The sequence below is a fragment of the Octopus sinensis genome, linkage group LG18 (genome assembly GCF_006345805.1).
Source record: "Octopus sinensis linkage group LG18, ASM634580v1, whole genome shotgun sequence".
NCBI lineage: Eukaryota > Metazoa > Mollusca > Cephalopoda > Octopoda > Octopodidae > Octopus > Octopus sinensis.
This window is the reverse complement of record NC_043014.1, coordinates 6695096-6710095: the sequence shown is the minus strand read 5'-3', so window position 1 is coordinate 6710095 and position 15000 is coordinate 6695096. Positions and strand designations below refer to the sequence as shown.

General features: G+C 41.8%; 1 protein-coding gene across 5 annotated transcripts; it reads right to left on the bottom strand.

The window, feature by feature from the left end:
- Window positions 1-4047: 4047 nt before the first annotated feature.
- On the bottom strand, window positions 4048-10985 carry LOC115221586 (transcription termination factor 4, mitochondrial). 5 transcript variants are annotated; one of them, XM_036510687.1, is made up of 3 exons: window positions 10811-10955; window positions 4351-5489; window positions 4048-4093 (listed from the first exon to the last, which is right to left on the bottom strand). In XM_036510687.1, exons 2-3 carry the CDS (start codon window positions 5440-5442, stop codon window positions 4085-4087), a joined length of 1101 nt encoding a protein of 366 aa, XP_036366580.1. In that variant the 5' UTR covers window positions 5443-5489; window positions 10811-10955; the 3' UTR covers window positions 4048-4084. The 5 variants fall into 5 exon arrangements, with proteins under 5 accessions (XP_036366580.1, XP_036366579.1, XP_036366577.1 ...); XM_036510686.1 differs by having other exon boundaries at window positions 4064-4092; window positions 4323-5489; XM_036510684.1 differs by lacking the exon at window positions 4048-4093 and having other exon boundaries at window positions 4298-5489; window positions 10878-10985.
- Window positions 10986-15000: the final 4015 nt, after the last annotated feature.

Below are 15000 nucleotides of genomic sequence, written 5' to 3'. Positions count from 1 at the left end.
GACCAAGGGCTGGCAAGCCAGGAGGTCACACCAGGCTCCAATCTGATTTGGCAGAGTTTTTACAGCTGGATGCCCTTCCTAACGCCAACCACTCCGCGAGTGTAGTGGGTGTCTTTTACATTCCACCAGCACAGGAGCCAGTCAGGTGGCCCTGGCATCAACCCCATTCAGATGTTGCTTTTTACATGCTACTGGCACAGGATCCAGTCGGGGTGAGGAGGCTGGCATCAACCATGTTTGGATGGTGCTTTTTATGTACCACTGGCACAGGGAGCCAGCCAAGCAGCACTGGCAATGACCCATGCATGCATGGTGCTTATTGCATGTCACCGGTATGGGAGCCAGTCAGGTGGCACTGGCATCGACCACAACTACAATTTCCATTTTTTATTGTGATTTGATTTGATTTGGTTTGATTTTGATTTTACTTGACTCAATAGGTCTCTGACGATTCAAAGGTACTTTTTAAAAGGGCTGGTTATGTGACACTGGTACAGGCCACAGCTGTGATCTCACTTTACTTGCTGGGTCTTCTTGATTATAGCATATCTCCAGACGTCTCGGTCTTTCGTCATTGCCTCTGTATATATTACTCTTTTACTTGTTTCAGTCATTTGACTGCGGCCATGCTGGAGCACCACCTTTAGTCGAGCAAATCGACCCCGGGACTTATTCTTTGTAAGCCCAGTACTTATCCTATCGGTCTCTTTTGCCGAACTGCTAAGTGACGGGGACGTAAACACACCAGCATCGGTTGTCAAGCAAACACACACATACATATACATATATACGATGGGCTTCTTTCAGTTTCCGTCTACCAAATCCACTCACAAGGCTTTGGTCGGCTCAAGGCTATAGCAGAAGACACTTGCCCAAGATGCCACGCAGTGGGACTGAACCCGGAACCATGTGGTTGGTTAGCAAGCTACTTACCACATAGCCACTCCTGCGCCTATATGTATATGTATATCAAATGGGGTGATTATAATCAAAATAAGCAACAAGGATATCCAAGGTAGTGTAGTACAATCGTTTCATGCTACTTCATTTAAGTATTACATGTAAGTATTACATCAGTTTTAAAATGTCGAGCAATCTTCAGCCACATATAGAATTTTAAAAATTAAATGGACAATGTACATTTTTATACTTATTTCATTTACCAACATTACAGAGAGGATAGATATATAGACAGAGAGGTTAATTTCATCATTAAGAACATGGTAGAAGAAGGCCCTTCTCCATCTGTAGAGTTTTCATCACAAATTCTGGTGAATCTAAATTTTGCTGAACTTATATATATATAGGTGCAGGAGTGGCTGTGTGGTAAGTAGCTTGCTAACCACCCACATGGTTCCGGGTTCAGTCCCACTGCGTGGCACGTTGGGCAAGTGTCTTCTACTATAGCCTCAGGGCTGACCAAAGCCTTGTGAGTGAATTTGGTAGACGGAAACTGAAAGAAGCCCATTGTATATATATGTGTGTGTGTGTGTGCGTTTGTGTGTCTGTGTTTGTCCCCCTAGCATTGCTTGACAACCGATGCTGGTGTGCTTATGTCCCTGTCACTTAGCGGTTCGGCAAAAAGAGACCAATAGAATAAGTACTGGGCTTACAAAGAATAAGTCCCGGGGTCGATTTGCTCGACTAAAGGCGGTGCTCAAGCGTGGCTGCAGTCAAATGACTGAAACAAGTAAAAGAGTATATATATATATATATATATAAAGTCAAATGACTACACAAAAAGAATATATATGCGTGTGTCTGTCTTTGCATGTCCTCCATCACTGCTTGACAATCCATGTTGGTTTGTTTACATCCCCATAACATAACAGTTCAGCATAAGAGATTGACAGAATAAGTACCTGGCTTGAAGAAAAAAAAAAAATAAGCGCTGGGTTCGAACCATTTGACTAAAACTTTTCAAGTCAGTGCCCCAGCATGGCCACAGTCAATAAAATGCAAAAGATAGATTTGTTTTTCTGGCCAGAGCTGTATTTTCTGATAAGGATTTTAAACATTCCTCAAAGATAAGCAAAATGAGAAACATTTGTATGCAATGTCACGTATTTAGTGGAGTCAACAGATTGGATGAAACGAAGCCGTGAACCATATTTGGTCTGTGAGCCGTGCTTTATTGTTCCCCGATGTAGAAAGTAAGGCAATGTTTCACTCCTTCTCTTGATCATCATCATCATCGTCGTTTAACGTCCGTTTTCCATGCTAGCATGGGTTCGACAGTTCGACCAGGGTCTGGGAAGCCATGGAGGCTGCACCAGGCTCCAGTCTTGATCTAGCAGTGTTTCTTGTAGCTGGATGCCCTTCCTAACGCCAACCACTCCGTGAGTGTAGTGGGTGCTTTTTACGTGCCACCAGTACAGGGGCCAGACAAGGCTGGCAAACGGCCATGATCGGTTGCCGCTTTTTATGTATTACCAGCACAGAAGCCAGTCAGGCGGCGCTGGCAACTGCCACGTTCGGATGGTGCCTTTAACATGTCACCGGCATGGGTATCTTAACTACAATTTCCATTTGATTTTCATTTTGATGTTGATAACAATGCAAATGCAACATAGTTTAAATGGCTCTCATTTAAAACATTTGATATCATCATCATAAGCAGGGGGGCCCCGAAAGGGGTCTCAGGGAGTAGTGTCCCTGCTGTCCTGAGCTAGTTTTCCACCACACTTCTTAATTGTGGTAGAGGCCTTGGTTTCAGGATCATTCATGTCTAGAAATTGAGGTTGGGGGTATGCAAGGGCATGCTCCCAGTAGAAAATCCAGCCCCAAAAAAGTCTCATGATAGCAAAGGAGAATGGGCACCAACCAGCCCAAAGGTTGAGGAGGGCTGCACCTGCCTACCTCAGTTGCTATGGTATTGAGGTAGATCTGGCCACCCCCACTAACGGGGACAAAACCCGGATTGAAAACACTGGATGATGATGATGATGATGATTTAACATCCGTTGTCCATGCTGCCACAAGCATGGAGAGTCATGAGGAATTAACATCATAATCGTAGGAGTGGCTGTGTGGTAAGTAGCTTGCTAACCAACCACATGGTTCTGGGTTCAGTCCCACTGCGTGGCACCTTGGGCAAGTGTCTTCTACTATAGACTCGGGCCAACCAAAGCCTTGTAGTGGATTTGGTAGACGGAAACTGAAAGTAGCCCGTCATATACATATATATATACTTATATATATGTGTGAGTATATGTTTGTGTGTCTGTGTTTGTCCCCCCCAACATCGCTTGACAACTGATGCTGGTGTGTTTATGTCCCTGTAACTTAGCGGTTCGGCTAAAGAGACCGATAGAATAACTACTAGGCTTACAAAGAATAAGTCCTGGTGTTGATTTGCTCGACTAAAGGTGGTGCTCCAGCATGGCCACAATCAAATGACTGAAACAAGTAAAAGAGTATCCAACCATCCACCTACTTTCTCTGCCTGCTGTTCCTGGGAGTACGGAAGGTCACGAGGGTAGAGTCCTTCTCCATTGGATCCTATCAAGAACAACTGTCATTACACATTCAGGTTGGATTTCCAAATATGACCAATTGTGACTATGGATATTACCCAACAATATTGTTCTTGGTCTGCAGCAAGGTCTTCTGCCTTGAAGAATCTGTCTTGAGATTCTTCACTGTGACATTTTAATCACATGTTTGTAGTAATGGAGTTGTGACCTCTCGATGCAGTGAAATAAGAGCTTGACCTGAAGAGATTCCCTGATCTCTGAGCAACGTACTCTGTTGAGGAACGGTACTCCAGAGATCCATTGGAAAAAAAAAAACCCATTATTAAAAAAAATTAATCACTGTGGTGATTAATTACAGCTAATAAAACAACAACGAAACATTTTACTTGAAATATTTATTTATTAACATTGGAAGGGCATCCAGCTGTAGAAACACTGCCAGATCAGACTGGGCCTGGTGCAGCCTTCTGGCTTCCCAGACCCCAGGTGAACCGTCCAACCCATGCTAGCATGGAAAGCAGATGTTAAACGATGATGATGATGATGATTAGCAATGTGATAATGCTCAACATCATCATCACCACCATCACCATCATTATTACCATTCATCATTTATCTCTTTCTTTACTACCCACAAGGGGCCAAATACAGAGGGGACAAAGAAGAACAGACAAACGGATTAAGTCGATTACATCGACCCCAGTGCATAACTGGTACTTAATTTATCGACCCCGAAAGGATGAAAGGCAAAGTCGACCTCGGTGGAATTTGAACTCAGAACATAAAGAGAGATGAAATACGGCGATGCAATTCGCCCGGCATGCTAACGTTTCTGCCATTTATCATCATCATCATCATCATCGTCGTCGTCGTCATCATCATCCTCATCGTCATCGTCATCATCGTCGTCATCATCACTATCATAACCCTCGTCATCATCGTAGTCATCTTCAATTTCTTGTTGTAGCAATTTGCAAAATGTTTGGTAATCCTTCTTAGACATATTCCCAAATTTCTCTGCAAATTCTTTGTCAGACAAATCCAAAATCGTATCAAGGCGAGGATTCAATTGTTTCTCTTCTTTGTGTTTGCTTTTCTTGAAGAAACCAGTTCTGTACACCCAAAGATGCCTGGTTCTGATATGATCCAAGGAATGATGAAAGAGATTTGAATATCTCATCTGTGGTTGTGTGATGCCCATTTCGGAAAAAACATAATTGAATTTCTTCCTAATCATCTCCCAGTCTTCGGTGAGAATGTGCGGAGACTTTCGGATAAATAAAATAACATCATCCATTTTAAACAGAGTCTGTAATTCCCTTGCTCTCTTCACCAACAAATTTGGTTCAAAAGACACAATCTCTGGGTTATGAGTGATCATCTGCCTCAAGCTGTTATCAGAGATCTTCAACGTCCGTAAACTGTTAAATACGGTACTTAATTGATTAGGGTTCTGGCCAAGAATAAGGGGATAGTTGTGTAAAGTTTTCAACATTGGTTTGTTTTTGATACCATAATCATTCAGTGTCTTAAGAACGTTTTGCCAATTTTTTACAGGAATCTTCAGCAATTCCGGGTTGTCCCCTAAGAGTGCTTTTATCCCGTCCAAGGGCATGTTGAGACCTTCAAGTATAGTGATGTAGCTACAGATAGTTTTGTCAGGAACTGAGGCGATCATTTTATCAACGTGTGTTGCCTTTTCTTTAATACTTACGACCAATTCGGACACATTGTAGGGGTGAGGTGCTTGGTTAACGATGTACCTTTTTGGTTGGCAGCAGATAAATGCAGGGACAAGTGGAAAGTTTGGACATGGTGGAAATAAGTTTATAGATTTAGTTCTAAACAGTGGACAGTGGTGGTAAGCATTTTGTTGCTTACATAATACTTGCCATAATGATTTAGAAAAGAGTACCCTGACATTTCTCCAGTCAAAGAGAGATTTTGGAAACATGTTAGGCAACATCTCCAGTCATACCATATTCTCAAGATTGTCAAGAATTTCGTAAATACCTGCAAAAGAAAAAAAAATCCATTATATTTTGAAAGAGCTATACTAACGATGTCTATAAATACACTCACCGGTTGTTGTTTGTCTACATTTCTTTCCTCTAAAAGCACTTGTTATTCATCTATATCTTCTCCGAAATATTCTTCGTTAGACATAGTATAGATGAGGGTTAACCAATATCTTGTGAGCGAAATCAGTACAAGGAAACTGAAGAAGCACAATGTGTATTTCTTTTATCATCATCATCATCATTTAACGTCTGCTTTCCATGCTGGCATGGATTGGACAGTTTAACTGGAACTGGTAATTTGGAGGGCTGCACTAGGTTCCAGTCTGATTTGGCTTGGTTTGGCTGGATGCCCTTCCTAACATGACCTCTCCAAGAGTGTAATGGGTGCTTTTTACATGCCACTGGCATAGGTGCCATTTACATATATATATATATATGTTAGTTAGTTAGTTAGTTAATTTGGCTCAAAAGCTAATAGCAAGGCCATGTAGGGGGACAAGGAGTTAAGTACAGGGTGGTGTTCATGTAAAGAGTTCAGGCCACTTGAGGTCAAGGGAGACTTTGAACAAAGCGGTCGTCGGCATCTTCACCATCTCGTCTGGCAGCTTGTTCCACGGATCCGCAACCCGGATGGAGAAAGCTCTTCTCCTTTGATTGAGACGAAATCGTCGCAGGTAGAGCTTTTCGGAATGACCCCGCAGCCGACGCTCTGGAGTGAAGAACCGTAAATCCTCGAGTATAGTCCGCCCTTGCATATAATATGCAGGGGATTTTTAGGGGTCTGTACCTCTGAAAAACCTAAACCTTGTGTATAATACTTGAGTCAAGGAGGTCTATATAACGTCCTTGGTTTGTAAAAATGTATACGGTAACGTCCTTTATATTATTGTATGTATAACATAATGCAAAGGTGTAGCTTTTTTGTGCATTTTGTTTGCAGAAAATAAAGAAATAACAGTAATAACGTTTAATAAATGTTGCTTACTGCAAGTTATGGATGATTCTTTTATGACTTCATTGCTTTCAGGCTTAGCTTAAGGTATTTTCACACCCGACATCACAAAATGCGTCTGAATAAACATTGCTGGACAGCAAATAGAGACTCGGACATTGCTTGGAAAATAATTTTCATTTTTAACCTCGTATATAGTACGCACTAGGGATTTTGACCTTTAAATTTGGGGGAAAAAATGCAGATTATACTCGAGGATTTATGGTATGCATATACATATATGTGTATGTATATATGCATTCTTTTATTCTTTTACTTGTTTCAGTCGTCTGACTGCAGCCATGCTGGAGCACCACCTTTAGTTGAGCAAGTCGATCCCAGGACTTATTCTTTGTAAGCCTAGTACTTATTCTATCAATCTCTTTGGCCAAACTGCTAAGTTACGGGGACATGAACACACCAACATTGATTGTCAAGCAATGTAGCAGGGGAAAACACACAAACATATACAGATGCATATATATATTTTTTTTTTACATGTTTCAGTCATTTGACTGCGGCCATGCTGGAGCACCACTTTTAATCGAGCAACTCAACCCTGGGACTTATTCTTTTGTAAGCCCAGTACTTATTCTATCGGTCTCTTTTGCCGAACCGCTAAGTAACGGGGACATAAACACACCAGCATCGGTTGTCAAGCAATGCTAGGGGGACAAACACACGCATATATATACATATATATATATATATATATATATATATATATAATATATATATATATATACATATATGCATATATACGACGGGCTTCTTTCAGTTTCCGTCTACCAAATCCACTCACAAGGCTTTGGTCGGCGGAATTTGAACTCAGAACGTAACGGCACATGAAAAACGGCTATGCATTTCGCCCGGCGTGCTAACGATTCTGCCAGCTCACCGCCCTCCGATAAATTAAGTACCAGTTATGCACTGGGGTTGATGTAATCAACTTAATCCCTTTATCTGTCCTTGTTTGTCCCCTCTATGTTTAGCCCCTTGTGGGTACTAAAGAAATAGGTATTTCGTCTGCTGTCATGTTCTGAGTTCAAATTCCGTTGAGGTCGATTTTGCCTTTCATCCTTTCGGGGTCGATAAATTAAGTACCAGTTACACACTGGGCTCTATCTAATCGACTTAATACCTATGTTGAGGTCGACTTTGCCTTTCATCCTTTCAGAGGTCGATTAAATAAGTACCAGTTACGCACTGGGATCGATGTAATCGACTTAATCCGTTTGTCTGTCCTTGTTTAGCCCCTCTGTGTGTAGCCCCTTGTGGACAATAAAGAAATAAGAAACCATGCCAAATCAGTCTGGAGTATGGTGCAGCCCCTAAGCTTGTCAGCTCTGGTCACACTCTCCAACTCATGCAAACATGAACAATGTCCTTTTGTCATACTCAAACTCGGTGTGTGACACACTAATTGTACACATAAGGCAACTCGATGTAGTTGTGTGTGCTACATATCGCCCTCCAGATGCCCCAAGCCATGTAGGCAAGTTTGAAGACTGCCTTATAAAAATAGAAGAAGTTCTAATCACATTAGAACAACACATAAGTGTACTTCTTATGGGAGACTTCAATCTACCCAATGTCAGATGGCCCAAGGGCCTTTCTCTCCCAGGAATGACAAGATGTGAACGAGGACAGGCGAGGTCCCTCCTGAACCTCATCAACACCCTGTACATGGAGCAAGTAATACTCCAACCAACCAGGGCAGGTAACACACTGGATCTCTGCTTCACAAATAATATGGCTCTCATCCATAATGTGAAAGTGACACCGACACTACTCTCGGATCACAACATGGTAGAGCTGACCATGTACGGGCCAAAAGAGAGCACGGACATGCAGCCTACAAGAAACCCTCAGAATCTTTCCATCTTGAACTACCATAAAGCAAACTGGAAACAAATTGAGAAAGAGATCCTCAAACAAAACTGGCCTAAATGTCTCTCCTCGCCAGACATCGACGTGAAACTTCAACACTTCATGTCTGTAATGCAAGCCAGATGAAATGAAAACAGACTCAGCTACTGGCCCCGATGGATTCCCGGCAATCCTCCTAAAAGCATGTAAGAGAGTCCTAGCAAGACCACTGCAGTTTCTCTTTCAGAGCTTCCTTGCAGCTGGCAAACTTCCAAGAAAACTGAAGGAAGGTAAAATATGCCCCATTCATAAAGGAGGTAGCAGAGCGGAGGCCAAGAACTACAGACCTATCTCTCTGACCTCACACATCAGCAAGGTCATGGAACGAATAGTCAGAAGGAAACTGATCACCTTCCTTGAAGAAAATGACTTGCTGCCCGAGGCCCACAGCTCTTCAATATCCTCCCGAAGAACCTGAGAGACCTGCATGGGGTGGATGCAGATGTCTTTAAAATGAAACTGGATCTCTTCCTATCAGGTGTCCCAGATGAACCAACTTCACGGCAGGAGGTGCAGATGAGGGCAGCTGCATCGAACTCTCTCATGCACCAAATGGCAGTTGCTAGAAAGCGTTTGTGAAGTAAAACCAAGTAGCAACACCAAATGGCTGTGCCCCAGCATGGCCATAGCTCATGAGCTGAAACTAGAATCAATCAATCAATGGATGTTTTATATATACATATATGTTGCCAGTACTGCGTAACTGGCCTTTGTGCCAGTGGCACGTAAAAGCACCCACTACACTCTCGGAGTGGTTGGCGTTAGGAAGGGCATCCAGCTGTAGAAATTCTGCCAGATCAAGATTGGAGTCTGGTGCAGCCACCTGGTTCGCCAGACCAGTCAAATCGTCCAACCCATGCTAGCACGGAAAGCGGACGTTAAACGATGATGATGATGATGATATATATGTATTCAAGTGATTCTTATTTTATCGACACAGAAAGGATGAAGGGCAAAGTCGACCGCCGACAGAATATAGGCATTCGGGGTGCTAGAAATAACAGCCAAACCTTTTTTTAAATGATGCTGTAATGTCCTGAAACATTGAACAATATGAAAGAAAGACACACGTTAGTTAAGGAAAACCTCGATACACTCATAGGAAAACTAAACCCCAAAACAAAAAAAGGGACGTTAAGGCTTAAAATTCTCGCATGACTAAGTTTACCTAGAATGAAGCATTAACACTGAACAAGAATTTTTTACGCCGCAAGAAAGGTAACTTTTATTATTTTTAATAAACTAGAGGTCAAGTGATAATTACCAAAAAATAAACAGCATTCATTAGTCTTTTAAATTCCGACACTATAAATTCAAGATGACTTGCGGGAGTTTTATTGCCAAGGTCAAGATAAGGGGTCTAATATCAGAAGTAAAACAAAAACATACGGCATTTCATGGCACCGCGGATACTCTTTAAAGACAAAAATATATCTCGATGATTTACTCAGAGTTCCAGAGGACAAAGGTTATATTTACTTTCAGGTGATTTTTATAACAACGGAAGAGGATTATCATGTAACTTAGTGTCTCCGTCAGGTATGAAAGAAAAGGTGGTTTTAATAAAATCTATATCATCTAGATGTCGCTAAACCTCCTTGGTAAAGTATGTGGGTACTACTAGCGAACGGTGGTCCCGGTGCGCGCACTCGCGCTAGCTAGTCGTAAGTAGTCGATCCTATAAAGACTTGCGTGTATATTTAATATTATATTATGTAATTTAGTCATTTATATCGTTTATTTTAAGAGTAGGAAGGTTATAATGGGAATTTGGCTGCCATTTCTAGCACGTCAACCACCCAAGCTGAGATGAAATTCGTCCCAGTTATATTGTTGGTTGGGTATTACTAGCGAACAGTGGTCCCGGTGCGTGCACTCGCGCTAGCTAGTCGTAAGTAGTCGATCCTACAACGACTTGCGCGTATTTTTGTATTTCAAGGCTGAATACATATCAAAGGAAATTAAATAATATTTTTCGAACAAAGTAAATAATTTTTTAAACTAATTAAATAAATTATTTGGCATAGTTTGGCATAGTTTCGGTTCGCCAATTATTTTTATAAACAAACTAAGGTCAGGGTTAGGGTTAAAAAGTCGTTGTAGGATCGACTACTTACGACTAGCTAGCGCGGATGCGCAAGTGCGCGCACCTGGACCACTGTTCGCTAGTAGTACCCTTGGTAAAGTATGTGAAAGTGTTGGGACCTTACTGCATTTTTTTTTTACTTCAAAATTTTCAAGTCAAACTCGGGGGAACATCTTCGAGGTCGAAGAATCCTTCTTCACACCAGGGTAACCCGGAAAAAAGAAACCTTCCCCAAATTTGCATTAAAACTAAATTTGTGAGTGTATACATTTAATTAACACGAGGGATTAACGGCACATATACTAACCGTTTAAGAAGAATAAGGAATTAAGCTATTTCCCTAATTTAATGATTAAAAGACAAAGATTCCCTACCGAAGTTTTTCAGAGTTTTCGCATGAGGACGGTGTCGAGGTAAAGTTGTTCCCCCTTTGAATATTATTCCACCACAAAATGATTTCTTTAGATTTATCTCCCATCTCGTATTGCTAATACCTATTTCTTTACTGCCCACAAGGGGCTAAACAGGGGGGACAAACAAGGACAGACAAACGGATTAAGTCGATTATATCAACCCCAGTGCGTAACTGGTACTTAGTTTATCGACCCCGAAAGGATGAAAGGCAAAGTCGACCTCGGCGGAATTTGAACTCAGAACGTAACGGCAGACGAAATACCTATTTCTTTACTACCCACAAGGGGCTAAACAGGGGGGACAAACAAGGACAGACAAACGGATTAAGTCGATTATATCAACCCCAGTGCGTAACTGGTACTTAGTTTATCGACCCCGAAAGGATGAAAGGCAAAGTCGACCTCGGCGGAATTTGAACTCAGAACGTAACGGCAGACGAAATACCTATTTCTTTACTACCCACAAGGGGCTAAACACAGACGGGACAAACAAGGACAGACAAACGGATTAAGTCGATTACATCGACCCCAGTGCGTAACTGGTACTTATTTAATCGACCCTGAAAGGATGAAAGGCAAAGTCGACCTCAGCGGAATTTGAACTCGCTAATACCGCGAGCCAAAGTTCGCTTGTTAGGGCGAAGTGCAACATCCCTTATTGTATTTATTTACTTATATCCTTTCATATTCTGGGATTCGTAAAACTGTTGATTATGTAGATAAATAACGTCGTTGAACTCCGGTACAAAACGGAAATGATTTTTACAAATAAAACATCATTTTTACATAGGTGACTAAAATGGATCTTTTCGGTTTGAACGGCAGTTTTTTCTAGCGATGTCATATGAAATTGTCACCCATAATTATGACCATAGAATCGATCTATTGCATTTCAATCTGTTTTAGGGTTAGGGTTAAGTTTAGGGGTGGTGGGAAGGGTATCTTTTTTTCTTCACAAATGTAAATAAACCCAATCTGTTTCTTAAACGAGGGACATATTCATACGGCACAGAATGTTTTTTTTTTTACCTCAATAGACGTCAGTGATTGGTTGAAACTGCAGAAATTAAATTTTTTAGTTACCTAGAAATTATGTTAAAAACTGCCGTTCAAACCGAAAAGATTCGACTAAAATTAAGTGGCATTTCCACACGAGTGTGTTCCTACCACGACTTTATTTCCTCATAACTTTCAGAAAAGACGAATATTTTCGAAGGAAATCTGCTACATACACCTTTAAAATGTTATAGGTTGCGATTATATAGGAATTTAACACAAAAGAAACGAAACGAAACCAAAAAGATTTGGTGGGTGCACACACACCACATATATTTTCAATTTTAAGTTACAATTCTTTGTGAGTCACCTTGAGCAAGTGTTTTCTATTATAGCCGGGTCGTCTGTCAAATTCTCTCACAATGCCTTGTGAGTGAATTTGGCAATTTGGCAGAGGGCGCGCGTACATATCTACATATACCTTCAGCTTGGTAGTCAGCGTGGATGTCGACAAATCTCTTGACAGCGCTTCGTTCAAGTCGGCTTACGGGAAGGCCATGTCCGAGGCACAGCGGCTGTGGAATCTTCAGAACCGCACCACAGTGGTGGCAGACAGCATTCTGGACGCGTCGAAGAGGAAGCTGGTGGTCCCCAACAGTACCAGATGGAACTCTAACTATATCTCTGTTGTTGTCCTCAACAACCTGCTGGAGAAGAATTGGGGAGGTGTCCCCAGGGTGATGACACAGCTGAAGCTGCAGACCTTCACTGATTCTGATGTCGGCTTCTTGACGGAGTACGCCCTGGTGATGTCTAATGTTGCCAAGGCCTTGGATAAAATCCAATGGGAGGACCAGGCCTATCTTGGGAACCTTCTGCCAACTGTTGCGGATACCATCAGGAAGTTGAAGGAAACCAAGTTAAGACATATGTACTGCAGTCCTCTAGTAGACGCGATAATGGAAGGCATCACGAAAAGGTTTGGGCTCCTCCTAGAAGACTTGGAGTACCAGCTGGTCGCTGCTTTCCACCCTAAGTTTCGCCTGTTCAGGCTGGAGCAGTATAATAACAGCCAGGTCAGCAGAGTAACGAACGCCATGGAGACCATCTCGCAGAGACAGCTCTAACGGAGACCAATGAGGAGAGCAGCCGCACCACCAGCAATGAGGAAGATGATTTCTTCAGCAACATCATTCTGTTCCGGGAGAGCAGGAACCACAAGTCACTGAAATCCAAGGTGCATAACTTGGTGAAGACCTAGCTGGAGGACGTCTCGAAGGAGATCCTGACTGAAGTTGCCTTTTTGGGTGAACAGGTCTTGATCAACCTGTTCTCCAAGTATAATATCGTCATACCATCCAGTACTGCACTTGAGCGCCTATTCTCTATAGCAGTGCTTTTCAACCTTTTTGCTGGAGCGGAACCCCAAGGAAACATTCCACTGGCTCGAGGAACCCCTGTGCAATAATTGAATTGTCTTATGCACACATATCTGCACAGGAGAATTAAAAATTACTGCCGATTTTAGCAGTTTTGTAACTTCTTGCGGAACCCCTGGACTGTACTGGCGGAACCCTGGTTGAAAACCACTGCTCTATACGCAAAGATATTTTGAGAGCCAAGAGAGCCGCCCTGTCAGATGATAACTTTGAGAGACTAATGTTTATGAAGGGCAACCAGCATCACATCGAAGCGATGGAGAAGGCCCAGCCAGAGCAGTACACGTTGATCATCATCTGATTTTAGTATGGTCCCTATGTTATACTGTACCTTTTTGATTTGCTTAATACTTTTTGTACAGTAAATAAAATGTATGTTGACTGAAGAACTAATCTTTAATTTCATTTGTCCACTTAATTATTTGCGTACACCTTAATCATCATCTGATCTTGGCATGCTACACCTTTTTGGAAAGCTCTATGTCTAAGCTACAACATGAAAATTTAAGATCTCTAGGTCTGTTTTTAGGGGGTTTAGAGCTAAAAAAACAAAAACAAAAAACAAAAAAACAACCTGAGTCTAAGTTCGAATCGTAGAATTTAGCGGTTATTAGTTAGCGTTACCTTTCGCTAATTTTTTCCACCTGCTTAGCGGTTTTAGCGTTTGCGGAGTTGACCCTTTTAGTTAGCGGATTAGCGGTTCGCGAAGCTAACTTTCTGGTTAACTGTGCCCACCGCTGCAGATATATATATATATCTATATATATATATATATATATATTATATATGGATAAATGAAAGAATGGAGTCGAACGAAGATGTTAACAAAATTCCTTTACTCTCGACATATGTTTCGAAGACAACATGTTTTCATTCCAAAGGAATAAAGGGTGCATTATGCAATCATAGGATAATTCATTCACCTATTTATATATATATATATGTATATGTGTGTGTGTGTGTGTGTTTGTGGCTGTGGTTGTCCCCTCCCCACCATCACTGCCTGACAACCGGGGTTAGTGTGTTTACGTCCTCGTAACGCACACACACACACACACACACACACACACACTCCCACATATACATACGACGGGCTTCTTTCAGTTTCCGTCTACCAGATCCACTCACAAGGCCTTGGTTGGCCCGAGGTTATAGTAGAAAACACTTGCCCAAGGTGCCACGCAGTGGGACTGAACCTAGAACCACGTGGTTGGGAAGCAAATGTTCTACCACACAGCTACACCTGCGCCTTTATTAAGGTTTCAACTCAAGTTCATTCCTTATTTGTTCTAATTCCATGTTTGGTTCGTGTTTTGGTTTTTAGCTAATTAAAAACATAATTAGCTTTCATTTAGTTCAGCTTTGGTCATCCTACAAACTGAATGAAAATTCCTGCTGTTGTTTTTGCCTTTGTCCACTACGTTACCTTGGTTTTGGGTTACCCCAGTCAGATAGTGGCCCTTTGACCCTATATAAATTTCTATTGCATTGTATAGCATATTTCTTTACTACCCACAAGGGGCTAAACACAGAGGGGACAAACAAGGACAGACAAACAGATTAAGTCGATTATATCGACCCCAGTGCATAACTGGTACTTATTTAATCGACCCCGAAAGGATGAAAGGCAAAGTCGACCTCGGCGGAAT

Excerpts from the sequence above, each read along its gene's own strand:
- LOC115221586 (XM_036510684.1), bottom strand. The coding sequence starts at position 5,442 with ATGTTGCCTAACATGTTTCCAAAATCTCTCTTTGACTGGAGAAATGTC.